The sequence below is a fragment of the Dipteris shenzhenensis genome, chromosome 2, assembly GCF_047967505.1.
Source record: "Dipteris shenzhenensis isolate YYH24624 ecotype China chromosome 2, Dip_SZ_1.0, whole genome shotgun sequence".
NCBI lineage: Eukaryota > Viridiplantae > Streptophyta > Polypodiopsida > Gleicheniales > Dipteridaceae > Dipteris > Dipteris shenzhenensis.
In genome coordinates this window covers 44,928,417-44,956,036 of record NC_141597.1, presented here as the reverse complement: position 1 = coordinate 44,956,036, position 27,620 = coordinate 44,928,417, and the positions used below count along the sequence as shown (strand labels likewise).

The 27,620-nt window shown below is 45.8% G+C and overlaps 1 protein-coding gene across 2 annotated transcripts in view; it reads left to right on the top strand.

Moving 5' to 3' along the window:
- Positions 1–11,072: 11,072 nt before the first annotated feature.
- Positions 11,073–27,620, top strand: part of LOC147904827 (putative choline kinase 2) — a 69,308-nt gene continuing 52,760 nt past the window's right edge. The window contains exons 1-2 of one of the 2 annotated variants that reach the window (XM_087395680.1): positions 11,073–11,568; positions 11,884–12,005. In XM_087395680.1, coding sequence (XP_087251806.1) covers positions 11,188–11,568; positions 11,884–12,005 — 503 coding nt within the window. In that variant the 5' untranslated portion in view covers positions 11,073–11,187. The remainder of the gene's footprint in view (positions 11,569–11,883; positions 12,006–27,620) is intronic. The other variant, XM_087395688.1, reaches the window with a different exon arrangement.

Sequence of the window (27,620 nt, the reverse complement as noted above, 5' to 3'; positions counted from 1 at the left end):
CGCTCAACTCAGATCACAGATGCAACACACACACACTTAGAAATAACAGCAAGAATAGATGGAGAGAGAGTATATTCATCCACTGGATGGTGGGCAGAAAATGGCTCCAAGGGTGCAGTACAAATCACAGCAGGATGCTGGAGAAAACTGATGAACTCTCTCACAAACTCCCCCAGATCTGGGTGCTGAACACTGCCTTGGAGAAGGCTTTCTCTAATGCACTGGATCCTGGGCTCAATGGAGAAGTGGCCTTTTATAGGCTCTGCCCAGGCCCCTTCAGATGACTGACCAGCAGGGTCGGTACCCTGTCTGGTGGCCGACTTCATGGGGCCCATAAACTGACCAGGGTTGGCCCTGGTCGGTGGCCCTGGTTGGGCCGACTTCGCCAACCACAGGCCCCTATATAAGGGCGCCCTAGGCGGCCAGTCCGCGCTGCTGCTGGAGCCTCCATGTGAGGCCTAAAGCCGCCCCTCATACTTGCTGTTGCATGCTGCGACCCAGCCCGTGTGCTGGTCGCCAATGATGTCGACCTGAGTCTCTCTCCCTAGCCCCCCTACCTCTCACTGCCCCTTGTCCCCTCAAATCGGGGTCACAGGTGGGCACAGTGAGATTCTAACACAAACGTGCCCACCAAACGCCAAAGCCCATGGGAGCAAAGACACACGTGGAGTAAATCAGGAGGATCATCGCCTAATATTGTTGTACGTCAAGCCGCCTGTAGATTGCAACAACTCTCCAGAACATGCATGGACTACCAATCGACAAAAGACTTGAAGCCAAAACTTATCAAGGAGAGTCATAGGAACAGGAGTTGTATGAGTCTGGTTATTAAAGATTTTTGATAGGCTGAGGCGGATTAAGAAAGTATAAGTTAGGTTTTGGAGTTTGTAAGTATGATTAATGTAGGCTAGGTTTTATGAATTATCTGGAAGTATGAATGAGGCCACCAAGAATTTCAAAACGTAGTTGTTGCTTTTACTTGCCCTACTTTAGTCTCCTTTATACGAGGACTCTAGTATCCATATTAGGGTTCTCTTCATGGGTCACTTTCGTACCTGCTCTTGTATGGGACAAAAGGCAATACTTGAAATGCTTGCCGATGGTAAGGGGAGGGAGGGGAGAGGAGTCAAGAGATATGTGTGTGAATCAGAGCGACATCATCAAGTAACACCTTACATTGTTGCCTACTCGAGTCTGGTGAGACATGTGAAGCTGATTCAGTTGTTGCATCAAGTTCCATTTCAAGAAAGGGGCTTTTTTTTTTTTTGTGCAGAAAAAGACTTTATATATTATTTACATAATCAGATTACATTCACTTGAATCATATAAAAGATTCACCAAGAGAGTAACTAGCACAACTAAGGTAACTTGCAAAAAACAAAAGAAAGCACTTGGTCATCAGGCACTCAAGCTTCTTCTTCCTTAACCATCTAGTTATCTGAGACTTTTGGTCTCTCAGTAGGACTCTTTGTAGAAGTCTCATGTGGAGGATCAGGCTTAATCCTTGCAGTACCAATTTTTTAGGAGTCAGGGTCTATGTGACTTGGCCCGTGAGCAGCAAGTAGCGGTGTTCTTTTTCTTGGCGAAGGGCTTTGAAGAATGGTTCAACAGAGCAGCAGGTGGGGAACCAACAACACATGTCAAGGGAGGGGAACCAACAGCACATGTACAAGGAGGGGAACCAACAACATAGGTGGAGGGAGGGGAACCAATAGCATGGGTAGAAGGAGGGGTAACAGTAGCATGAGAAGGGGGACCTGAGCCATTGAGAGGAATTTCCTTGGCCGAAACATGTTGATTAGCTTCAATAGGTAGCCTTATCACAATGGTGTGAGAGTCTTTAGCACACCTGAGTGCGTGTACCTCAATTTTTATGTTCAACTAAGTGTGTGCCTCGTTGTAGAGCTCTATGGCTTTGTGGAGGCGATTTTGTTCCTATCCCACCAATCAACAAACAAAATGTCAGTAGAGATGATCGTGTTACTAAACTGAAAACCGTTTTTAGCAATCCATATGAACCAAATAGCTTGTGCCCTTATCGAATGCCACACATCTTTCTTGACCGTGGAGGACTCCCCTAATAGAATAGCCTTCCAATTAAACGGTTCCCTTGTAACCATATGTACAAGTTTCCAGACTTTCTTGGCTTGAGGACAAGCCACAAAGAGATGAAAAACATCTTCACGCACCCCTAGGCATCGTTTGCAGCAACCATCACCCCTCCCAATTCTTAAACTTCTGCTATTTGTCCAAATGGCCATGTGAAGTATCATCCATAGCAAGGTTGGGACTTTCTCTGGTGTATTTTTGTCCCAAATAGACTCAAATATTTTCGTCTAAGTGGCAACACTGTTTCCAAACCTCCACCTTTTATCGAGTTCCTTGTAAACTTCATCAATAGTGGGAGTTGGCATTGGTATGGGGAAAAAGTGGGAGCTACCTACCCAACTAAATTCCTAGCTGTAATCAAGCTAAGAGCCACCCTTCCACTGAGTTTCACCTTGCCAGAGAGCAATTTTGTTCATGACTAAAGTCTATTGATTATTAGTGAATGAAAACTCTCTTTGTATTTCCTGCCATCACTTCCATTTGTGATTTCCTCGGTCCCACAATTGACCCCAGCATTGAAGGCCTTTTTGAATAACATGCTTGCTCTCACTAAATCTTCATCATTCATCGGTTTGTCCTTGAAGGTCACTGAGACCCAAATGGAATCAAGCGCCATAAAGGCACCCTTGCCTAAAAAGACAATCAAGCTCTTGTTTTGCTCAAAAGAAAACCACAGAGAGACCTCCATAAGGGCTCCCTTTTGTGGTGCAGGGTTCTGGGGAGTAGAGAGCAGAAAGAAGAGGAAAATTTTCCCACTTAGGGGCTCCGAGAGGCCGAATATGAATAGTATTTGTGAGAAAAATCAGGGGCCAATCTTCCAAAGGGTTAAGAATAGCCTTGACAATCCAGGAGGCAGCCAGCTTATGAGCGGCTTGCTCAATGTCAACTATCCTTAGACCTCCTTCCCCTTTGGGTTTAATGTAGAAAGACCACCTCACCTTAGACAGTTTAGTTGGACCCCCCAAAGAAAGGATCTACACAACTTAATGAAACTCTTAACAAGACGGTGCCCAACAGGGGATAAGTAGAAGATAGCTACAGAGGATAGAGGAAATGGTTAAGAACTAACCTTCTTCTAGCTGAATTGGCTTGGAATCCTCTCCATCTGTCAATCTTCTTCTTGAATTTGCATAGGAACCAATCCCATCTCTGTTTTATTGAGATTTGAAAACCCATGGGGATCCCAAGCAAGCAAAAAATAGAGCCATGGGGAATCTTTAGACATCCAAGGTTCCTCAACACCTCCTACTCATTCCCACTTAAAGTTGCATACCCTGTTTTTGAGTGATCAATGAGGGATCCCGAGGCTTCACAGAAAACATCAAGGCACTTCAACACATTTTGAATGTCCTGTCTTGTGTTCTTAGGAGTGAAGTTAGTGTCATCTACAAAGTGTTGGCAGATAAGTTGTTTCCCTAAAGGGAGCTCAATACCTTTAATGGTACCATTTTCAGTTTCATTTTGAATAAGCCATCCTAATGAATCAACAACAATTGCAAAAGGGAGGGGAGCAACAGGGCAGCCTTGTCTGATGGATCTTTTGAGGGGAAGGAGTGAGTCATCTCTCCATTAACACACACTTTGGCTAAAGCATTAGTAAGGAGTAGTCTCACAAAAGACACAAAAGACACAAAAGACCGATGTCCTGGAGGGTCCATATAAGACAATCCCAATTCAAGTGGTTCCCATCACAGTCATCTCCATCACCATCACCATCCTCCATCCTCTGCCTTCTAAAATATGGCTTTGATTCCCATGTTTCTTTGTGTTCTTAGTTTTATACCATTTTCTACTTCTCCTCATTGGGTCCATGGATCCACCATGCTAGTTCCTTAGCTGTAGCATGCCTTTGCTCTTGGTCTTCCATTCTTTCTCAGCCAATAATTTCACACAAAGAAACATGAGAAGGCGCAAGGTAACCTCAAGAGTAAGTGACATCATGTTAGCAACATCGATTTCTTTGCAAATTTTCCTCAAGAAAGATTCCTTCATTCCCCCTAGCCCCAAAACCCATCAAGAATTGGTTAAAACAACACTATGTAGTCTTATGCGTAATGCAAGGAAAATAGTTGATGTAGTAACCCTTCGTGTTGTAGTTATTTATGGTGCATACCCAGTAAAGGCTCTGAAGGTGACTGAAGGGATCTTTGTACTCAAGTCCTTGAATGTCTTGAACCTTCAATTTGATTCTCACTCTTATTCTTAATGCTGAAAATATATTTAATCTCTTTTCTTGACTTGTGTGTTTACAGTTCTTTTTTTATAAAAGAGCTAATGTCTATAAATGTCTTTATTCCTTCTATAAGATAACACACTTGCTAGAGTAAAAGCTCTCTGAGCATGTCTTTGTGAACTCCCCTATCTATGACAATGTTTTCCATGTATACCCTTTCCTTTCAATTGCTTCCTTCCAAATTTAAACTTTGATGTTTATGATGGGATCATGTTTTCTTACATTTAAGCTTCACACACACACACACACACACACATGCACGCACGCAAGAATATATATAAGCTTTTTGAAGAGCATTGGGAGAGAGGGCCCCCAATACAAATATGTAAGTACCTTCCCTTGAGGTAAGATAGGATGTGTTTGATGATTCAAGCATTGTTGTAAGGCCATCATCGTTGAGCGGTAGCCTATGCCACAAGTCAAGAAGGGCAAGCTTTCATCATTGTTGAGCAGTGGCCTATGCCACAAGTCAAGAAGGGCAAGTGAACATTTTTTCATCACCATTGAGAATAGAAGTGAAGTTACAAAAGTTTCAAGATTAGAGGGCAAAGACCCCTTCAGTCACCTTCAGAGCCTGTACTAGATATGCACCATAAATGGATGCAACACCCAAAGGTGGCTACATGAACTATTTCCTTGTATTATACATAAGAATGATAGTGTTGTTTTAACCAATTCTTCATGGGTTATTTTTGGGACTGGGAGAAGATTAAGGAATATTTCTTGACTCGGCAATTTTGCAAACAAATCAATGAAGTAGTTGTTAGATTCCTAATAGTCAATAATGTGAAACAAAAGAAAATGAGTTAGTTTAGGACTAAATATCAAATGTAGGCACTTATCCATCAATAGAATGCAAATAGAGGCTACAAAGATCAAACGGTTGAGATGCCCAAATAGAAATGTGGTCCAAGGTCGATTTTGAACTAATTGCACCCATCAAGATGGACCCTTGACTAGACATGATTGGGTCTACACCCATGTAGGAATTATCATCTACTATAGAGGAACATGAGAGTGTAGACGATCATGTAATTTTGCATGATGCACTTGTGTGATAAATGCATTGGCCAAAACCATCTGCCATTAGCCCCTCATTTAATTAGAACCATTTTTAAACACAGGGGGAATGCCTCAATGGTTTATTGGCTTTCCCCCAAAAGATAAGGAAACTTGTGCCTTCTATCACATTGGCATTCTCTTGTTTGAGCAAGTTGGTTTGCAAGAATCAAATATGTGCGTTCAAATTCCTTACCTTTAGATCTTTAAATGTGTATGTAGTACCTCTTACCAAGATATTCTATTCTTGAAAATACTATAGAAAGGCCAATTTAATGCCTTTGTAGCCATCTAGAATATTGATGATCAATACTATTTGTTCAAGGATGGGGCTCTAAGCACATTTCAGCATGGACACTGTACCCTTGTACACAAATGACACTGTCTTGTCTAATTATGGGCACGTGCACATTTGTTTTTCTCAATGCTCTCTATGCAACCAAACAAATAAAAAATCCAAGCTACCATAAATAATCAATCAACACCAATACATATATTAAATAGCCAATATGGAAACTCATAAAATCCTCTCTGTGTGTGTCTTGTTTTGTTTTGTTTTCCATGTCATAACTACTAGAGTACACAGAGGAACTTTGCAATTGCACCTTTTTCAACAACCACTTAATGAACTAAAATAAGCTTTGACTTTTAATGGTCATGATAATAAGTACCATCATTGAGTTAGATTAAAGCATCCAAAACATGTCATCAAGTCACATTAAAGTACCATCATCTTGTCCTTCGCGATCTGTAACACTCTTCTCACAGTAGCATCCCATCGCAAAATTGGGTCGCCACCTTCAACCGCTGCCGCGATCCAAGTTCTCGTGCAACTCTGAAAGGGCGGCTACGTCGGCTCTAGAGGTGCTCAGAGCTGACATAGTTGAGAGCCAAAGGACCAATTCCTAGCATCTTTAATGGTGGACACAGAGATGGCCGTGCAAGAAGCGAAAATATGAGAGGCTAAGCAAGCCCGAATCAGGAGCAGACAAAGGTGGTTGGCCGTGGGGGACTGCCCCTCTAAAGCCTTGTTCCAATCAACTGCCAAAGGGACCTGATTGATTGTGTACAAGATGCACAGGGGGAGACTTCACGGACCTCAATGGTTTATTGGCTTTCCCCCAAAAGATAAGGAAACTTGTGCCTTCTATCACATTGGCATTCTCTTGTTTGAGCAAGTTGGTTTGCAAGAATCAAATATGTGCGTTCAAATTCCTTACCTTTAGATCTTTAAATGTGTATGTAGTACCTCTTACCAAGATATTCTATTCTTGAAAATACTATAGAAAGGCCAATTTAATGCCTTTGTAGCCATCTAGAATATTGATGATCAATACTATTTGTTCAAGGATGGGGCTCTAAGCACATTTCAGCATGGACACTGTACCCTAGTACACAAATGACACTGTCTTGTCTAATTATGGGCACGTGCACATTTGTTTTTCTCAATGCTCTCTATGCAACCAAACAAATAAAAAATCCAAGCTACCATAAATAATCAATCAACACCAATACATATATTAAATAGCCAATATGGAAACTCATAAAATCCTCTCTGTGTGTGTCTTGTTTTGTTTTGTTTTCCATGTCATAACTACTAGAGTACACAGAGGAACTTTGCAATTGCACCTTTTTCAACAACCACTTAATGAACTAAAATAAGCTTTGACTTTTAATGGTCATGATAATAAGTACCATCATTGAGTTAGATTAAAGCATCCAAAACATGTCATCAAGTCACATTAAAGTACCATCATCTTGTCCTTCGCGATCTGTAACACTCTTCTCACAGTAGCATCCCATCGCAAAATTGGGTCGCCACCTTCAACCGCTGCCGCGATCCAAGTTCTCGTGCAACTCTGAAAGGGCGGCTACGTCGGCTCTAGAGGTGCTCAGAGCCGACATAGTTGAGAGCCAAAGGACCAATTCCTAGCATCTTTAATGGTGGACACAGAGATGGCCGTGCAAGAAGCGAAAATATGAGACGCTTCACCTTGAACAAGTTGGTAAGGCAAGGTTTCCCGTTGGTCCCCTGCTTTTCGCTATCGCCACAGTACCCTTGATGCATATGATAAAGAGGAAGGTCGCAGGAGGCGATATCAGAGGCATCACCCTCCCGTCGAACAAGCAATTCTGCTCACAACTGTTTGCGGATGACACGATGTCCTTCTCCCAGGAACAAGAGAGCAGTGTTAAAAACCTTCCAGAGGTGGTGGAAACCTTCTGCAAGGCTTCAGGTTCGAAGTGCAGCTGGACAAAGTCTTTTATCCTACGGTCCGACCATGAACCCCCGCCAGAGTGGGTAAAAAGGCTAGGGATGGTCCTCATCCCGCGTGGAGAAGTCATTCGGTACCTAGGTGCTCCTCTGAGAATTGGAGTCTCGCTTCGTCAGAAGTTTGACTGGTTTAAGGCAAAGATCAAGGCGAAGCTGAAAGTCTGGAACGGGAAAAGTCTTGGTTGGAATACTTGCTGCCTGGTGGTGCAACATATTCTGGCGGCGTCAATTACCTATGTTGCATCAATTTTCCACTTTCGGAAAACCCAATGGCAGGAGATCGCAGCTCTTTTAGGAGTTTCATTTGGACAGAAGGACCAGGAAGAGGAAGATGCATCATGTCTCTTGGGACCTTCTGAAAGCCTCGAAAATGGAAGGGGGGATCAGCTTCCCGGATGTCGAGTTGAAGAACACTGCCCTCATCAGAAAGTGGTTGGCCGACCTTTTCACTAAGTAGTCGCCATGGATCGAAATTGTGAAGCACTTCATAACAAACTGCAAGTCGGTAGGGGCAGGAAAGTGGATTAGTCTAGGATGGTACAAAAGTCTTATGTCTAACTTTCCCTGCAGTAGGAGCCTCCGACACAGCAGATGGGCTAGTGAGGGCATGGACAGCATGCGTCCCGTTACTCTCTTGGAAAGGTAGAGGTGGTATGAGAGGGGATGGTAGCTTGAGGGAGTCCATCTGGTGGAGTGTAGCACCGAGCAGGGTAGGGGAGGCTTTCAGGCTCCATGATGCGTTTAGGGTGAAAAGCCTCTTTCAGAAAGGGATGAGATCTGGGCAAGACCTTTGGAGTCAGCGAGATGCTGATTGGAAGTAGTAGGAGGAGTTCGGGACGGAATACCAGATAACGGAAGGGGAGCTTGATCTCATCCTCGCGGTGTTGATTAGAATCCCCACTTCGATAGGCAATGGGTTTTAGGGAAAACCCCCTAACGTAATCTGACGGCTAGAAGAATCTAGAAGTCTTTGCCTGAAGTGGCGGTGGCGATGCGGCTCAACAGATTGTGGAGGTTGAGACGAGGGGGAAAATGGTCGAAGAAGAGGCTGACCGATATTTGGAAAAGGTGCACGGTAGCAAAGGTGAAGTTTTTGTTGTGGAAGGTCATCAATCAAGGGCTACCACTGAGAGCAAAGCTAGCCAAGAGGACCCAGGTCAATCCTGGGTGTGCTCTCTATGGGAACAAGATCGAAGAACCTGTGTCACATCTGCTGGAGGTGCCTAGTAGTGAGGGAGGCATGGAGAAAACTAGAAGCAGCGTGAGGCATTCCGGGTTGATGGTCCGCTTCAGGATCGAGTTTATCTGGAAAGTCCCTGTGCTGGGGGATACGATTAAAATGCCATCTACACTGGTGGCTAGTTGGCCATACCTCAGGGCGGTCATGCTGTTGGGCATCTGGGAGTACAAGAAGAAGATGGTCTTCAAGCACAAGTCATAGCCGGGCTTTAGAGCATCGGCGATGTTAGCAATTGTGAAGATTTACCTCTGCGATCTCGGCAAGATAATGGAAAAGGTGGATCTGGTCATCAGTGGGGCTATCCTTGTGGCGGCGGAGGCATGGAGAACACTAGAAGTAGCCGTGAGGCAGTCCGGACTGATGGTCCACTTCACGATCGAGTTTATTTGGAAAGTCCCTGTGCTTGGGGATACGATTAAAATGCTATCTACACTGGTGGCTAGTTGGCCATACCTCAGCACAGTCGTGCTATTGGGCGTCTGGGAGTACAAGAAGAAGATGGTCTTCAAGCACAAGTCACAGCCGGGCTTTAGAGCATCGGCGATGTTAGCAATTGTGAAGATTTACCTCCGCGATCTCTGCAAGATAATGGAAAAGGTGGATCCGGTCATCAGTGGGGCTATCCTTGCGGCGGCGGAGGCATGGAGAAAACTAGAAGCAGTCGTGAGGCAGTCCGGACTGATGGTCCACTTCACGATTGGGTTCATCTGGAAAGTCCCTATGCTTGGGGATACGATTAAAATGCCATCTACACTGGTGGCTGGTTGGCCACACCTCAGGGCAGTCGTGCTGTTGGGTGTCTGGGAGTACAGGAAGAAGATGGTCTTCAAGCACAAGTCACAGCCGGGCTTTAGAGCATCGGCGATGTTAGCAATTGTGAAGATTTACCTCCGCGATCTCGATAGGATAATGGAAAAGGCGGATCTGGTCATCAGTGGGGCTATCCTTGCGACAGCGAAGGCCAACTTTTTGGTGGGGGTAGACAAACACTGAGCTTTTTTAGCGTAGGCTAGGAACTAACTCCCCATCTATGGCCATTTTTTGTATTAGGTTTTTGTTCAGGGATTGACCACCCCCTAATATAATCGACATGCTAAGTTACCCCCAAAAAAAAAAGTATCCGAATTGACTTGATCCACTCCCAAAACCATCATCACATCATATCATATCATCCAAAACATATGCATGATAATCTTAAATGCACATAAAAAAGAAAATGATTATACAAAGTTCAGAGTCCAAAATTTAATAAAAACACTTCTTATGGTTCAAACAAAGTAATATGTAGCCAGGTGTATGTTTTTGCTTTTGGAAACCAAATCTTTATGCTCTTAACGTAGAGGTCCAAGCAAAGGTCTTTTTATGTCTTGGGAGGTGGCAAAGAGAGGGCTGTAGTAGCATTATAAGTTTGATCGAGAAGAGAGGACGTCAACTTTTTGGATGTGGAATACTCTATTCATGTAGTGCTTTGGGTTCATGGTTGCTACATGTCAGCGGGTAATTAAGTCTTGTGTGAGCATAACTATTACGAGTGCTAGATTGGATCTTTGTAACTCCCTATCTGCATGAGTTAGAATTCATTTGGTGTTGAACTTTGTGCATGTAGGACAGGCCAGGGGGAGTCCCAATCTGGTGCTAGTGTTGATGCATGTCACACATGTCACATGCATCAACAACCTTGCCTTGCGATGCTTGGTCGTGGGTGTGTACCTATTAGCCCACTTAGGATAATCAATGATCACCATCTTGACTCTAAGGCCAGTTGCACACTGCCCAATGCCACAAAAGGGCGGGCATTGTGTGTTTAGACACTCGCTTGACACATAAAAGTAAAAATAAATGCAAAGCAAGTGACTTGGCCCACGTGGTTAGAGCATTGATTGGCTAGTAGTAGCGGGTTGAAATCAAGGGAGGGAAGCCCTGGGGCGCTCCTCCTTTCGCGCCTCCAGTCCATGTGCCCTTGCCCATGGATGGGCAGTCGGTGTGTAAAGAGCCTAATGGACCACCAGAATGATGCCAAATAGCGTCGTATGCCCTGACTCCAAGGGGGTGCCAGGTGGCAGGCTGATGGGTGACTGCTGCCACGTGGCATTGCCTTGTTGGCAAGGTGCTGATGTGTCTTCTTAATAGGGTGCGTAATTGTACTGTTGATGAACTCCGGAAATCCTTCCGGCTGTTATCGACGGAGTTAATCGCTGAATTCGTCCGTTTGATGTTGCTTATTTCCGCAGATTGATCGGAACTTCATCCTCAGTTAGCAACAATCCGGACATGCCTGCTGTTGAATCCAATAATCCTCTGCCGGAATCTGCACCTCCTCAGCTTGATGCCAATACCGACATCCCTGGCGAGGTTTATGGCGTCCTGCACAGTCTCGCCGATAAATGGAGGGACGTTCTGGATGTCAGGAATCTTGTCCTTAGGCCTCTTAAGGGTGCCATGACCAATCACGTCTACGAATGCCAATGGCCTCAGCAGAACGAGGAAAACCCCAGAAAGGTCCTCGTGCGCGTGTATGGAGAAGGTTGCGAGCTGTTTTTCAAGAGAGAGGACGAAATCCGAACGTTCGAGCGAATGTCTCAGCTTGGCCAGGGACCTCGCCTGCTGGCCCGCTTTCCAAACGGTCGGGTGGAAGAGTTTCTTAATGCTAGGGTCTCTCGCGCCCTCTCCCTTTTACTTCTTGAAAATCAGAACGCAAGCAAGCGATTCAATTGAAGTTTTTTGTCTCTACGCATAACTAGAAATTGTTGCCATGTAGCGGTGTCATCGTGAACTTTTAAAACGTCGCTGCTTGATAGTTTCGATAGTTGGGATTTAGTCATATTGACGCTGTATTTTTTTTCACCCGAATTTTAGAAAAACTTCGCGTGGAGACTTGCCTGATCTCAGTTAGAAGCATCTGAACACGCAGACTACGCACATTCTCGCTCTTATGGAATTGATTGAGTGCATCCTTTGTATTTCCAGACTCTGAGAGCTCCTGATCTACGAAACTCTGCAATCTCTGTAAGGATCGCAGCAAAGCTGAGAGAATTTCACAATTTGGATATGCCAGGGCCTCCTACACCTCAGCTTTGGGAGCGACTACGGTTGGTCCTTATGCTTTGCTACTATCGTTAAGCAAGGAGAGTTGAACTGGTAAAAAATCAATAGGTATCTTGTATTCATTATGTGTCGTGATTATCGGGGCTTCCAGACTCACTAGTGCTTCAATTGATTGCGAGTGTACACGGATCTAGCGTATGTATGCAACGGAATATATATATATATATATATAGAGAGAGAGAGAGAGAGAGAGAGAGAGAGACTCTATGAAATTACATCATGTGGAAAAAACCCCTGGTAGGAGGTTTATAGGTGTTTAGTACCCGAGAGAGAGAGAGAGAGAGAGAGAGAGAGAGAGAGATCTGATGGTGATGGCAATGCTGATGATGTTTGGGTTCCCCTTCTAGGTTAGCTATAGCTAACCTAGGGGTTCCTACACAATTCTCTATCCATGAGCTACTTGAAAACACCACTAGAGGTTAGTAAAATAGAGACAAGGCCATAGATCCTCACAAGGATCACCCTTGAGCTAGAGCTCAGGCAAACCCGGGACTAGTGATCTCCCAAGTAAGACTATGTGTCCCATACCATGCACAACCATTTGCGCACGGTTGTCGTTATGGAATCATAGGCATGGATAGGCTCACTCCATCCTGGCTCTGTATTCTCAGGAGGCCCAATGCCAAGAAAGCCCTTGCTCACACTTATATTGGCATATGGTGGTGTCATATGTGTCTCATTCCTAAGACCACCCTGATTGTACTAAGGGTACGTTATGTATGTGCCCCTACGTTAACCTGACCACGATAAAACACTAGTCACGTTATGTCCAAACGTGCACATAACACCCTTATTTATTTATAATCAATCAGAAACGATGTTGATCTTGACATTTTACAAGCCGACTACACATGGGGCTCTATGTTGGTATCGATACATCAGCATGAATGGACTGATTTGGGTGGCTGCATGCTTAGTTGTAAGCAAATTCTAATAAATGAAGATACTGTTCCCAATCAGAGTGCCGTTGGGAGATCTTTTCAAGTATCTCCAAAGGATGCATTAGACCTCACGACTCAAGCATTCAGCTTTATTAACTTGGCATTGTTGACAATTCTGAACGTACAATCTGACAACCATGTCAAATTCAGCTTTCAATTCAGCCTTGAAATCTGCAATTTTTTCCTCATTTGACCTTGTGAAAAGCATGTCATCTACATAAAGAACGATGACTAAAATATCCCCCCCATCCTTCTTGATGTAGAGGGTGCTTTCAGTGGGACTATTGTGTAGCCCCTTGCTTGCTAGGAAGGCATTAATCTTGGCATACCATGCACGTGGGGCTTGTTTCAGCCCATATAAAGCTTTATTCAGCTTGCAAACTTGATGTGCATTGCCTGAAATTTCAAAGCTAGGAGGTTGTTTGACATAGACCTCTTCCTGCAAGTCCCCATTAAGGAAAGCTGTTTTTATGTCCAACTGATGAACACTCCAAACAAAAGCTGCAGCCATGGCAATAACTGATCTGATAGTTGTCATCCGGGATGTAGGAGCAAAAGTCTCCTCATAATCTATGCCCTTTTTCTGAGCATATCCTTTGGCAACCAGCCGTGCCTTGTATCTATCAATGGACCCATCTGGCTTCCTTTTCACTTTGAAAACCCATTTGGTACTGATGGCATGTTTATCTGGTGGCAAATCCAAAACATCCCAAGTCTGATTTTTCTCAATGGACTGCCATTCATTGTGCATGGCATTCATCCAATGCACATTATCCTTAGCTTCTTCGAAAGTATTAGGTTCTTCTTCATCAAGAAGAGTACCTGCATAAGCTGATTCAACAGAAAGAGCCCCCCCTGCATGCCTTGCTGCACTACGAGTCCTGCCAGGCAAAGGTGCCTCAAGTCTACTCTCCCTGAGAGTTTGTAGCAACCAGTTTGGAACTATTTTTGCTGCATGTATCTCTTGAATCTCTTGCCTCACAACATCATCCATTGCCTGTGGAGGAACAAAATCAGCAGGAGGCTGAATCGGGTCATGTGGATCAAGAGGAGGCTACTGTAAATGCTGATTTTCAGCATGAGTATCAACTAGGGAACCAAAAGCAATAGGAAGGAACCCCTCAAAAACATTATCTGAATTCAGCATGTGTCTGAGCTGAATTCTCTGAAAAGATTACATCTCTACTCACAAAAATCTTGCATGTGGCAGGATTGTAGAGACGATAGCCTTTGCTTTCTGCACTATACCCAACAAAGATATACTTCAGTGCCTTATCGGACAACTTATGTCAAAACTCCATAGGCACGTGGGCATATGCAACACATCCAAAGACACGAAAATGATCCACTGAAGGCTTTCTCCCATGCCAAGCCTCGCAAGGAGTGATTGTCTTCAAAGCCTTTGTGGGGGCCCGATTCAAAACATAATTGGCACACATGAGCCCTTCAAGCCAGAATCTGTGAGGCAACTTCTTGCTAGTGAGCATGCATCTATCCATCATGAGAGTTCTATTTTTACGCTCAGCTTTGCCATTTTGCTGATGGGTAAGCCTCACTGTAAGCTGATGTGTGATGCCTTTCTCCTTCAAAAATTTCTCAAATTCATGAGACATATACTCCCCCCCTCTGCCAATGCGAAGGGTCTGTATCTTGAGTCCTGTCTCATTTTCAACCTTGGTCACAAAGTGTTTGAAATGCATAAACACATCTGATTTTTTCTTCAAGCCATAGACCCAAGTGTAATTTGTGTAGTCATCTATAAATGTGACATAATACAGATACCACCCAAAGCAGGTGTCCTCGTGAGACCAGAGACATCACTATGTATGAGCTGTAATTTCCAGACAGCTCATCCTGCACCAGCCTTTTTAAAGGGAAATCTATGCATCTTACCGAGGATGCACCCTTCACAGGCATGAGGAGGAGGTGACTCCAAAGGAGGCAATGCATCAACCATAGCATGCTTCTGAAGTGTCATCAAGCTGCCATAGCTCACGTGTCCATATCTGGCATGCCATAACTCCGCATTCTGCATGGCAGCAATGGGAGTATTTACTGCAAGTGCAAGATCGGATCTTTTCTCATAAACATCAAGCTGAAAAAGAGCCCGATACAAAGTGATAGACAACATCAAAGCATAATCATTTTCGAACTGCACTCTTGACATCTTCAAAGATGACCTAAAATCCTCCTCGATTGAGTGAGGACACTGAAAGTAAAGGCACATAAAGAACATCATAAATTCTGAAATCTGTGCCATTTGTGTAGGTAAGTATAATGTCACCTACTCCACACATTGAATAAGAAGAATTGTTTGCACAAGTCACCCTCTTTCCAGCGGGTGGTGTATGCAGAGATGCAAAAAGACTCTTGCTGGAAGCGATATGCTTGGATGCACCACTATCAAAATACCATGTGTTCAATGTCTCATTGACACTGAAAGTGCATGCATCCTTGGAAGGGTCATAGGTGCAAGTCAAGAAAGCATAAGAATCATCCTCAAGAGTGGCTGTAAAATCTGAACCAACCACTTGAAAATCTGAAATGCAAGATAAAAAGGCATAATCTTCTTCTACAAAGTTGGTTGTAGCATCCACTCCTTCATGTGCACTAGGGGTTGATGCATATGAGACAGCCATACCCGAATTCTTTTTCTTTTCCTTTTCTATTCTCTTCTTGCATTCACCGATATAGTGACCCGGCTGGTTGCAGTAGTGACAAATACCCTTCCTCTTTGGCTTCTCTGCATTACCTTTAGCCTTATGAGAGGGCTGTCCGGAATCAGCTTTATGCTGATGTGTAGACTGATTAGCATGTTGCTTTTGCTGCCCTTTCCCTTTAGGCTTGAATATTGAAAGCATGGCATGCTCGCCAGCTCGTGTGGCCATGTTCTTCCTGGTTTGCTCCTCCTGCAACAAGAGTCCTACCAACTCGTGAAAAGAGAGAGGATTGGCAACCCCCCTTAATGACAAATTCAGTGAGGTATGAAACCGAGATATGACTCTAGGAAGAGAATTCAGAGTGATGTTAATCATCTCTGAATCAAGAATGATCTCATCTATATTCAGCAATTGTTCCCTCAAATCCTGAAGCTTGGTGAGGTGAGCATTCTTGGAATCACCCTCATCCATATGTGTGTTGTTAGAAAAGACCCAACAGAGGGTACACGCAGCGGAAGACTCATAGTAATGCCTAGGAGCTCACACAGTGTGCGGTGTGGGTGTGGAATCACAAACTTCTTTACTTAATGTGCGTCACATAGATGTGCAGACTCATCAATAGACAATGAACCGGCCAGATAGAGAAACCACCAAAATATATATTTCCGTCCAAAACTATGGACACAATACAAGAGAGATAGATCCAGAGTCCCACCAATGGTGTGGTCCTCTGATCTTACCACAAGGTTTTCCTTCTATCAGCTGGCTATCTCTAGACTCGAGTCCGCGTGCTCCACCTCGAGCGTCTGTAGACTTTCCGTCTAGTGTGTTCTTCTCTACCTTACTGCCTATGAATCAGCCTAGGTGGGCAGCCCCTGCCAAGCTTTGTCTGCAGCACACAGATCCCTGTTCCATTGCTCCAACCTGCTTCTGAATGGCTGCTCCAGAAGATGATGATCTCAGCAACCTTCTGCCCTAGAAGACAGTCTAGGTTCAGCCTCTCCCTGGAGCTAAGTCTGCAGCACTCTTTAGGTCTCCTTCACCTCCTGGGAAAAGGCCCAAGGAAGCCCTATCTGCTGCTCCTGTCTGCTCCTCCAAAGCTGCTGTACTGGATGATGAAATGAGGCCTGAGCCACTCCTTTTATAGGCCCTAAGGCCTGGCAAAAATACTGACCAGTCTGCCCTGACTGGGCCGACTGGACAGACTAGGTTGGCTGGCCCAACCGACCTGGTTGGCTCAGCCCAACCAGCCCTATATAAGGGCCCTTTGCTGGCCCCTTCCAGTGCAGGGTCCAGGCCCATAGTCTGGCCCTTTTCCAGGCCCTTCTGCAGGTCGCAATCCTGCCCACAAGGCACGCCTCTGCTCCTGCTATGCTGCGCCATGTGCCAGTCTGTTGTGTGTGCGTTCTTTCGAAGAGTGTCTGGGACCCTGTCGCTGCCGCTCCCCCCTAGGCCAAGAGGTGCCGTCCGTGGTTGAGCATTAGCGTGACGTCTGAAGCCACACACAGTCCTTTGTTCTGTTATCCTGATGGCAAAACTTATCCGTGCTATTTCTGCTCGGTTTTCCTCGCCTCGTTCCGCCTCCACTTCCACTGAACTCTCAGATTCCAAGCACTCTTGGAATCTTCCGTTGATCGATCCGGAAGATGTATATAAGTTTTCCATGTTTCAGTACAAAGCCTTGAGACATATCAAGGTTTCCGAAGTATGTATAAATATTGCCGACGAAGGCAATACGGGAGTTTATCTCCCCCTTTTCTCCCAGTCCGAGATTGATACGTTCACCCGGTCTGGCTATCAATACATCCATTATGGTTGTTTTGTTTTGGCTATTGAGCCGCTCTTCAGGTCTGGCGTCAACGCCACCTGTATGGTCAGCCTCGTCGACACCCGCCATCTGTCGATAAAAGCCGCCCGAATTGGGTTAGTCCATGGTTCCTTGAATAAGGAACCTGTATATACGGTCGTCTACCCCAACTTCAAAATGTCCCTGGCTGATCCCCATTTGTCCACAGCCCTTCGTTTGTACGTCCATGTTAAAGGGCTCCAGATGAAACCCAAGTCTGAACACTGTGCAATTCATGTCCGCAGTATCAATTACTTGGTTTCCACCATCAACCCGATCCCGCGCAACATTCATTCTCCCGATGAATGCGTCATGTATGGTGCCACCAATGGTGAAGTTACGCGGTTCAAGTTTGATGCTGTTCCCATGCCTCTCGAATGGGATATGGACTACCAGCAGGTAGTCAATGAAGTAGATGCCATCGAAGCACCCTACCAGATCGAAGATACGCCTACGCGAGCTCTCATCCGGCGCCGTTCCGGCGCTCATTCGAAAAAGGTCATGCGCCTGGCTTTTCCTGCTTCTTCGCATCTCTCTATCAGTAGCACTCCCCCGTCTGATACATCCAGTCTCCCGGAAAGTTCTGCTCGCCTTGATGCTGTTCGTGACTGGGTTACTACTAGTGCTGCTTCCCAATATCCTGGTGATGCTAGTCTCCCCTATCGCAAGGAGACCGCTGTAAACCATTTGCCTCGCTCCCACTCCAATTTTGAGGCCATCACCAACAGCAAGGTACCCCTCATGATGTTCCAACCCACAGAGTGGCCCTCCACTTGTGGATACCAAGAGGTACCTGATGATGACAGTAAGCTTATCTTCTCTCCTTTTGCTGTTATCGATTCGACTCTTCCTATCAGTCAACTTCCCGTCGAACAACAGCAACTGAACTGGGCTAATGCGCATAATATCCAAGTACAGTCCAGTCTGGATGAGTGTAGATTAGCTCTATATAATTTGCAGCTCGCACTGGCCGAACTCGACAAAAAGATCACTACTGCGTTGGCTGCTCCTGTCTCTCCTTCTTCTCCCATGTCATATACCTTTCCACCTTCTTCTATCGCTCCTCCTCTGCAATATAACTTCTCTCCCACACTTATGCTCCCCTCTGTTTCTTATCTCCAAGACTGTGAAGAAACTGATCAGCTTCCTTATGATGCCGCCCGCGCTGCTGAATGGCTGGATCCCAGCCATCCCATTATCCGTGCCTTCCGGTGGACGGACAATGATCAGTCCGATGTCACAGCTATTCGGCCTCCCCTTGGAGGCGTTATTCCCCTTAATCCTGATCTTTTCTTTCCTTTGCTTCCTCATCCTGCCCCCGGACCAGTCGGACAAGATCCTCCAGATGATCATTCTTCTGACTCTGATCCTGATGAGCCTTCTCTGCTTTCTCCTCCAACCTCTCCTGTGCATATGCCTCCTCCTCTTCCTCAGTCCTGTCCTTTTCCTGCCTTTATGAATGATGGAGGAATCAAACAAGAAGACACTCAACCCATGCAACAGGATGTCCGTTCTCGACAAAGTCTTTTCCCTTCTGCTCCTGGTGCTCACGGGTTACGCGGAGAATTGCTGATCCCTGAATATACCGATGGTACCCTCAATGAAGCTGGTGAATTGCGCGTTCGTCTCCAACATAAGTCCTTCCCTGGCTATGTACTTAATCTTGACGGTGCCTCTCCTCAAGCAATCAAGGACATCCTAAAGATTTTCTATGGTCATATGATGTCCTTAGTCTCTGTGTACAAGTGGACTTCGCGTGATGCTGCTGTAGAAACCACTAAAGGTTTCACAGGTATTCTGGCCAATTGGTGGGAGTTCTTGTCAGATGAATCCAAGGAACACATCTTCAACAGTCATGATTCCAGCCAACAGCCGAATGCTCCTGATGCACTTATTGCTGCAATCTCAAATCAGTTCCTGCCCACATTTACAGATGATCGAGCTCAGGCTTCCAATGAATTCTTCGCCCTAAAGCTCAGTGATCTCTTTCAGTTGGCACAGTACAATGCCCATGCTCAGCAACTGGTTTATCGTGCAGGCATTTTTGCTGATGTCTCTGCCAAGCGCCATTATTTGTTTAGTCTGCCCCATAAGCTTGGCGAGGCAGTCAACTCCCTCATTGACAGTCAGACCAAAATTATCAATATTGATAATCAGCCAACCGAGGTACATAAAACCGTGGCTGACTTTACTTTTGCCAATCTCTTCCAACTTGTTCAAGTATATATACGGAAGCAATGTACAGAATATACGCTCAAGAACAAGATTAAAGAGATTAGTTTGGTCTCGCCTGCCATTTGCCAACAGTTTGTTGGGCATCATGATTTCTGTCCACCCGACCATGCCAGACAGTTTACCCCGTCATCTTCTCGACGTCATCGAGCCTCCTCGGCAAGAAAGCCTCAATGCTCCTGTGGTGGTTCTTCCAGTTTTTCGCGACTCCGCAAAATCCATTGGCGCAACCGCTACCAACGCCGCCCTCAACGCTTTCTTCGTAAACGCCGCTTCCCCAGTAAATCTTCTGGCTGCTTCATCTGTGGCAAAAAGGGGCACTATGCTAAGGATTGCCCGCAACAACCTAAATCAGCGCAGCAGAAACAACTCAAGGGTTTCTTCACCATGATCAATGATCATGACCAGTGGGAAGTCGTCTCACACGGAGTCACTGATGAATCCTTATTCGAATGTTCTGAATCAGATACTCCAGATTGTTTCACCTGCCAGCTCGCTCTTCCCCACACGCCAAATTCCGAGGTCAGTTTGTTTATGAATAACACCAATTTCATTGATCTTGAGCTCCCTTCGAGTTCGGAGTCAGAATTCGGTTCTGAGGGACCCCTTGATATATCTGATTTCCCTCTGCCTCCTTCTTCTCCTCCTCTACGCCCTTCTCGCCTAACTCCTTCGCCCCTTAGTTTTCCTTTTCCTCCTCCTTTTATTCCTCCTCCTTCCACTACGCTGCAGTACCATGGCCCCTCTGCTTTTCAGCCCCCACATACGGTCCATGAGCCCTCTAGATCTCGATATCTTCCTCCTGCTTTTACCAAGGTACCTGTACAGTCCTTGGCTACACCCTCGTCTCACTCTCCTTGTACAGCCCAATTCCAAAATCTCCAGGAGAACATCACTTTGCTCAAAACTCACACGGCAACCATTCTGGCTCAGTGCACTCATTTAACTTCCACACTGAATTCTCTTGACCAGAAGGTAGTCCGCCATCTGCAGCAATGTTCCATTGAGATTCCTCCTGCTCTTCTCTCTTGCCATGATTTTTTCAAAACTCCTGCTCTTCCTGTCCATAACACCATGAAGACATGGCTTATTTCTGTTCTTCTCTGACCACCTGGTGTTCCCCCTTATTCTCTTGTGGCCCTTGTCGATACTGGTTCTGGTTTCAATATTTGTAAATATAACGCCTTACCCACTTACTGCTGGGAGCCCCTTGGCGATGCAAATCAAATGCATGGCTCTACCATGGGTGGTGGAGTTATTGCATGTAAACGCTATGCGGCCAATATCTCTATCTCCCTCAATAACCAACCGACGGAGATCAGTTTCTACCAGCTAGAATCTCAGGGAATTGACCTCGTCATCGGCAATGACTTCCTTAACCGCCATCTCCCTTTTGGGTTTTCCACTGACACGATGGCTCTCACTATTAATAATATGCTTGTTCAACTTCCTGCCAGAGAAAAAGTCTCTAAAGTATTGAAGCCTTATGCTGAAGATCTAGAAATTGTCAATCAGGCTTCCCCTTATTGCCCCGTTCCTGATCACTACCGTTCCACTCCTCCTCCACAGGCTGCTGAATTTAGTCCATCCTTACATACTGATGCTCAGCCTTTGTTAACAGATCAGGAATTACAGGATCTTGTCCAGGATCTTGTAGCAAAAGATGCAGCTAAAGCTCTCCGCCGCCAAACACATACATTGCTGCTTTGTGAGACTATGGCAGAAATGGAGCAACAATTACTGACCAACTGTAGCAGTAATTCGCCCCAGGCTTTCAAACATATCTTTCACCATCAGATTGGCCTGCCAGTTAAAGAAGGCTCCAAACCTTATAAGGAGAGCCCTTATGGTTTCACTCATGAAGATCGCCTCCTCTGTACGGCAGAAATTACGGACCTTCTCCAGCAAGGTCTGATTCGAGAATCCAAGTCAGCATGGGCAGCTGCGGCTTTTTATGTCAACAAACATTCAGAACAAAAGCGTGGTAAAAAGCGGTTAGTCATCAACTATAAACCGCTCAACAAATGTCTTATTCCGATCTCCTATCCTTTGCCCAATAATAAGGAGTATTTAATGCAGAAGATCAGTGGTGCCACTATCTTCTCCAAGCTCGACTTAAAAGCTGGTTTTTGGCAAATCGGCCTTCTTCCTGAAGATCAGCACAAGACCGGTTTTGTTGTTCCCCAGGGCTTCTAAGAGTGGACAGTTCTTCCCTTTGGTTTGAAGACAGCCCCAGTTGAATTCCAGCGGTTTATGGATTCTATTTTCCCGATATTGCAAAACTTTCTTGCAAACTTCTCCTAGTTATAGAGGTCTATAATGGTTGTGATAAAACTCAAACTGGGGTGCCATTCTCCTCGAACGAACTGACCCAAAGACCGAAGTCATCTGCGCATTCCGTTCCGGCATTTTCCAAGGCGCCGAGAAGAATTACCACTCCATTGAGAAAGAGATTCTGGCAGTTAAAAAAGCTATTCAAAAATTAGAATTATTTATTCTTAATAAACCTTTCACTGTTCGCACCGACAACCAGAATTTCCGCACTTTCTGTACCCGCAACATAGATAAGCAGATTGGGCGCGGCCGTCTTGCCCGGTAGCAAGAGTTCTTCTCAATGTATGATTTTCAAGTGGAATGGAAAAAAGGCAGTACCAACACGGTCCCAGATATGCTTTCCAGAGAAGGTGCTCCGTATTGGGCCCAACATCCCACTAACTATTGTGCGCCACTCTAACATTAATGTACGGTGATTAGACACTGTTTGGTATATACCAGATAAGACCTTCACCTCTTTTTGTAAACCACTAGCGCTCCTGGTTTTGTAGCAAAACCAACGGCTAGCCCACAACAAAGTAAGCAAGTACTGGTATTACTCTCGCCTCAATTGTATATAAGGACCCAAGTCCTTCATTCCAAGGCAGAGTTTGCCTCGAGTTCTCTTGTATATGTTTTCTTTCTCTCCGGAATATAGCAAGCTTGCTTCAAGCTCTGAGTCTCTTTAGTTTTCTAGTTTACTTCATGTTGTCTCTTGCATCTGCTCTCACTCGTCCAGGCTCTCCTCTCCGGATCGTGTACTCTGTTATGTTCGCCCCGTCTCGCCTGTCTTCCTCTTGTGGCTCTCGCCGTGTTACTCCCTACCCTCGCTATCTCCTCCTTCTCGTTGTGTCTTTCCCTGAGTTTCATTTCTCTATCTCTCTTGCTATCGTAATTGGTTCCCAATTCTTGTATGAAATCTGAGTAGCACTGCGCTCGGGAAGTTCTGCTCTTTTGGTACCATCGGATGTCCTTGATTGCTTGAGGAGAGGCACCGTCAAGATTAAGTACATAGCCAGGGAAGGACTTATGTTGGAGACGAACGCGCAATTCACCAGCTTCATTGAGGGTACCATCGGTATATTCAGGGATCAGCAATTCTCCGCATAACCCGTGAGCACCAGGAGCAGAAGGGAAAAGACTTTGTCGAGAACGGACATCCTGTTGCATGGGTTGAGTGTCTTCTTGTTTGATTCCTCCATCATTCATAAAGGCAGGAAAAGGACAGGACTGAGGAAGAGGAGGAGGCATATGCATAGGAGAGGTTGGAGGAGAAAGCAGAGAAGGCTCATCAGGATCAGAGTCAGAAGAATGATCATCTGGAGGATCTTGTCCGACTGGTCCGGGGGCAGGATGAGGAAGCAAAGGAAAGAAAAGATCAGGATTAAGGGGAATAACGCCTCCAAGGGGAGGCCGAATAGCTGTGACATCGGACTGATCATTGTCCGTCCACCGGAAGGCACGGATAATGGGATGGCTGGGATCCAGCCATTCAGCAGTGCGGGCGGCATCATAAGGAAGCTGATCAGTTTCTTCACAGTCTTGGAGATAAGAAACAGAGGGGAGCATAAGTGTGGGAGAGAAGTTATATTGCAGAGGAGGAGCGATAGAAGAAGGTGGAAAGGTATATGACATGGGAGAAGAAGGAGAGACAGGAGCAGCCAACGCAGTAGTGATCTTTTTGTCGAGTTCGGCCAGTGCGAGCTGCAAATTATATAGAGCTAATCTACACTCATCCAGACTGGACTGTACTTGGATATTATGCGCATTGGCCTAGTTCAGTTGCTGTTGTTCGACGGGAAGTTGACTGATAGGAAGAGTCGAATCGATAACAGCAAAAGGAGAGAAGATAAGCTTACTGTCATCATCAGGTACCTCTTGGTATCCACAAGTGGAGGGCCACTCTGTGGGTTGGAACATCATGAGGGGTACCTTGCTGTTGGTGATGGCCTCAAAATTGGAGTGGGAGCGAGGCAAATGGTTTACAGCGGTCTCCTTGCGATAGGGGAGACTAGCATCACTAGGATATTGGGAAGCAGCACTAGTAGTAACCCAGTCACGAACAGCATCAAGGCTTCAAGCTCTGAGTCTCTTTAGTTTTCTAGTTTCCTTCATGTTATCTCTTGCATCTGCTCTCACTCGTCCAGGCTCTCCTCTCCGAATCGTGTACTCTGTTATGTTCGCCCCGTCTCGCCTGTCTTCCTCTTGTGGTTCTCGCCGTGTTACTCCCTACCCTCGCTATCTTCTCCTTCTCGTTGTGTCTTCCCCTGAGTTTCATTTCTCTATCCCTCTTGCTATCGTAATTGGTGCCCAATTCGTGTATGAAATCTGAGTAGCACTGCGCTCGGGAAGTTCTGCTCTTTTGGTATCAGAGCCTTGTGTCTGTTGTGTGTGCGTTCTTTCGAAGAGTGTCTGGGACCCTGTCGCTGGCGCTCCCCCCTAGGCCAAGAGGTCCCGTCCGTGGTTGAGCATTAGCGTGACGTCTGAAGCCACACGCAGTCCTTTGTTCTGTTATCCTGATGGCAAAACTTATCCGTGCTATTTTTGCTCGGTTTTCCTCGCCTCGTTCCGCCTCCACTTCCACTGAACTCTCAGATTCCAAGCACTCTTGGAATCTTCCGTTGATCGATCCGGAAGATGTATATAAGTTTTCCATGTTTCAGTACAAAGCCTTGAGACATATCAAGGTTTCTGAAGTATGTATAAATATTGCCGACGAAGGCAATACGGGAGTTTATCTCCCCCTTTTCTCCCAGTCCGAGATTGATACGTTCACCCGGTCTGGCTATCAATACATCCATTATGGCTGTTTTGTTTTGGCTATTGAGCCTCTCTTCAGGTCTGGCGTCAACGCCACCTGTATGGTCAGCCTCGTCGACACCCGCCATCTGTCGATAAAAGCCGCCCGAATTGGGTTAGTCCATGGTTCCTTGAATAAGGAACCCGTATATACGGTCGTCTACCCCAACTTCAAAATGTCCCTGGCTGATCCCCATTTGTCCACAGCCCTTCGTTTGTACGTCCATGTTAAAGGGCTCCAGATGAAACCCAAGTCTGAACACTGTGCGATTCATGTCCGCAGTATCAATTACTTGGTTTCCACCATCAACCCGATCCCGCGCAACATTCATTCTCCCGATGAATGCGTCATGTATGGTGCCACCAATGGGTAAGTTACGCGGTTCAAGTTTGATGCTGTTCCCATGCCTCTCGAATGGGATATGGACTACCAGCAGGTAGTCAATGAAGTAGATGCCATCGACGCACCCTCCTAGATCGAAGATACGCCTACGCGAGCTCTCATCCGGCGCCGTTCCGGCGCTCATTCGAAAAAGGTCATGCGCCTGGCTTTTCCTGCTTCTTCGCATCTCTCTATCAGTAGCACTCCCCCGTCTGATACATCCAGTCTCGCGGAAAGTTCTGCTCGCCTTGATGCTGTTCGTGACTGGGTTACTACTAGTGCTGCTTCCCAATATCCCGGTGATGCTAGTCTCCCCTATCGCAAGGAGACCGCTGTCAACCATTTGCCTCACTCTCACTCCAACTTTGAGGCCATCACCAACAGCAAGGTACCCCTCATGATGTTCCAACCCACAGAGTGGCCCTCCACTTGTGGATACCAAGAGGTACCTGATGATGACAGTAAGCTTATCTTCTCTCCTTTTGCTGTTATCGATTCGACTCTTCCTATCAGTCAACTTCCCGTCGAACAACAGCAACTGAACTGGGCCAATGCGCATAATATCCAAGTCCAGTCCAGTCTGGATGAGTGTAGATTAGCTCTATATAATTTGCAGCTCGCACTGGCCGAACTCGACAAAAAGATCACTACTGCGTTGGCTGCTCCTGTCTCTCCTTCTTCTCCCATGTCATATACCTTTCCACCTTCTTCTATTGCTCCTCCTCTGCAATATAACTTCTCTCCCACACTTATGCTCCCCTCTGTTTCTTATCTCCAAGACTGTGAAGAGACTGATCAGCTTCCTTATGATGCCGTCCGCGCTGCTGAATGGCTGGATCCCAGCCATCCCATTATCCGTGCCTTCCGGTGGACGGACAATGATCATTCCGATGTCACAGCTATTCGGCCTCCCCTTGGAGGCGTTATTCCTCTTAATCCTGATATTTTCTTTCCTTTGCTTCCTCATCCTGCCCCCGGACCAGTCGGACAAGATCCTCCAGATGATCATTCTTCTGACTCTGATCCTGATGAGCCTTCTCTGCTTTCTCCTCCAACCTCTCCTGTGCATATGTCTCCTCCTCCTCCTCAGTCCTGTCCTTTTCCTGCATTTATGAATGATGGAGGAATCAAACAAGAAGACACTCAACCCATGCAACAGGATGTCCGTTCTCGACAATGTCTTTTCCCTTCTGCTCCTGGTGCTCACGGGTTACGCGGAGAATTGCTGATCCCTGAATATACAGATGGTACCCTCAATGAAGCTGGTGAATTGCGCGTTCGTCTCCAACATAAGTCCTTCTCTGGCTATGTACTTAATCTTGACGGTGCCTCTCCTTAATCTTGTTTTCTAGTTTCCTTCATGTTATCTCTTGCATCTGCTCTCACTCGTCCAGGCTCTCCTCTCCGGATCGTGTACTCTGTTATGTTCGCCTCGTCTCGCCTGTCTTCCGCTTGTGGTTCTCGCCGTGTTACTCCCTACCCTCGCTATCTCCTCCTTCTCGTTGTATCTTCCCGTGAGTTTCAGTTCTCTATCCCTCTTGCTATCGTAATTGGTTCCCAATTCGTGTATGAAATCTGAGTAGCACTGCGCTCGGGAAGTTCTGCTCTTTTGGTCCGAGCGCAGTGCTACTCAGATTTCATACACGAATTGGGAACCAATTACGATAGCAAGAGGGATAGAGAAATGAAACTCAGGGGAAGACACAACGAGAAGGAGAAGATAGCGAGGGTAGGGAGTAACACGGCGAGAGCCACAAGAGGAAGATAGGCGAGACGGGGCGAACATAACAGAGTACACGATCCGGATAGGAGAGCCTGGACGAGTGAGAGCAGATGCAAGAGATAACATGAAGGAAACTAGAAAACTAAGAGACTCAGAGCTTGAAGCAAGCTTGCTATATTCCGGAGAGAAAGAAAACTTATACAAGAGAACTCGAGGTAGACTCTGCCTTGGAATGAAGGACTTGGGTCCTTATATACAATTGAGGCGAGAGTAATACCTGTACTTGCTTACTTTGTTGTGGGCTAGCCGTTGGTTTTGCTACAAAACCAGGAGCGCTAGTGGTTTACAAAAAGAGGTGAAGGTCTTACCTGGTATATACCAGACACCGTACATTAATGTTAGAGTGGCGCACAATAGTTAGTGGGATGTTGGGCCCAATACGGAGCACCTTCTCTGGAAAGCATATCTGGGACCGTGTTGGTACTGCCTTTTTTCCATTCCACTTGAAAATCATACATTGAGAAGAACTCTTGCCACCGGGCAAGACGGCCGCGCCCAATCTGCTTATCTTTCTTGCGGGTACAGAAAGTGCGGAAATTCTGGTTGTTGGTGCGAACAGTGAAAGGTTTATTAAGAATAAATAATTCTAATTTTTGAATAGCTTTTTTCACTGCGAGAATCTCTTTCTCAATGGAGTGGTAAT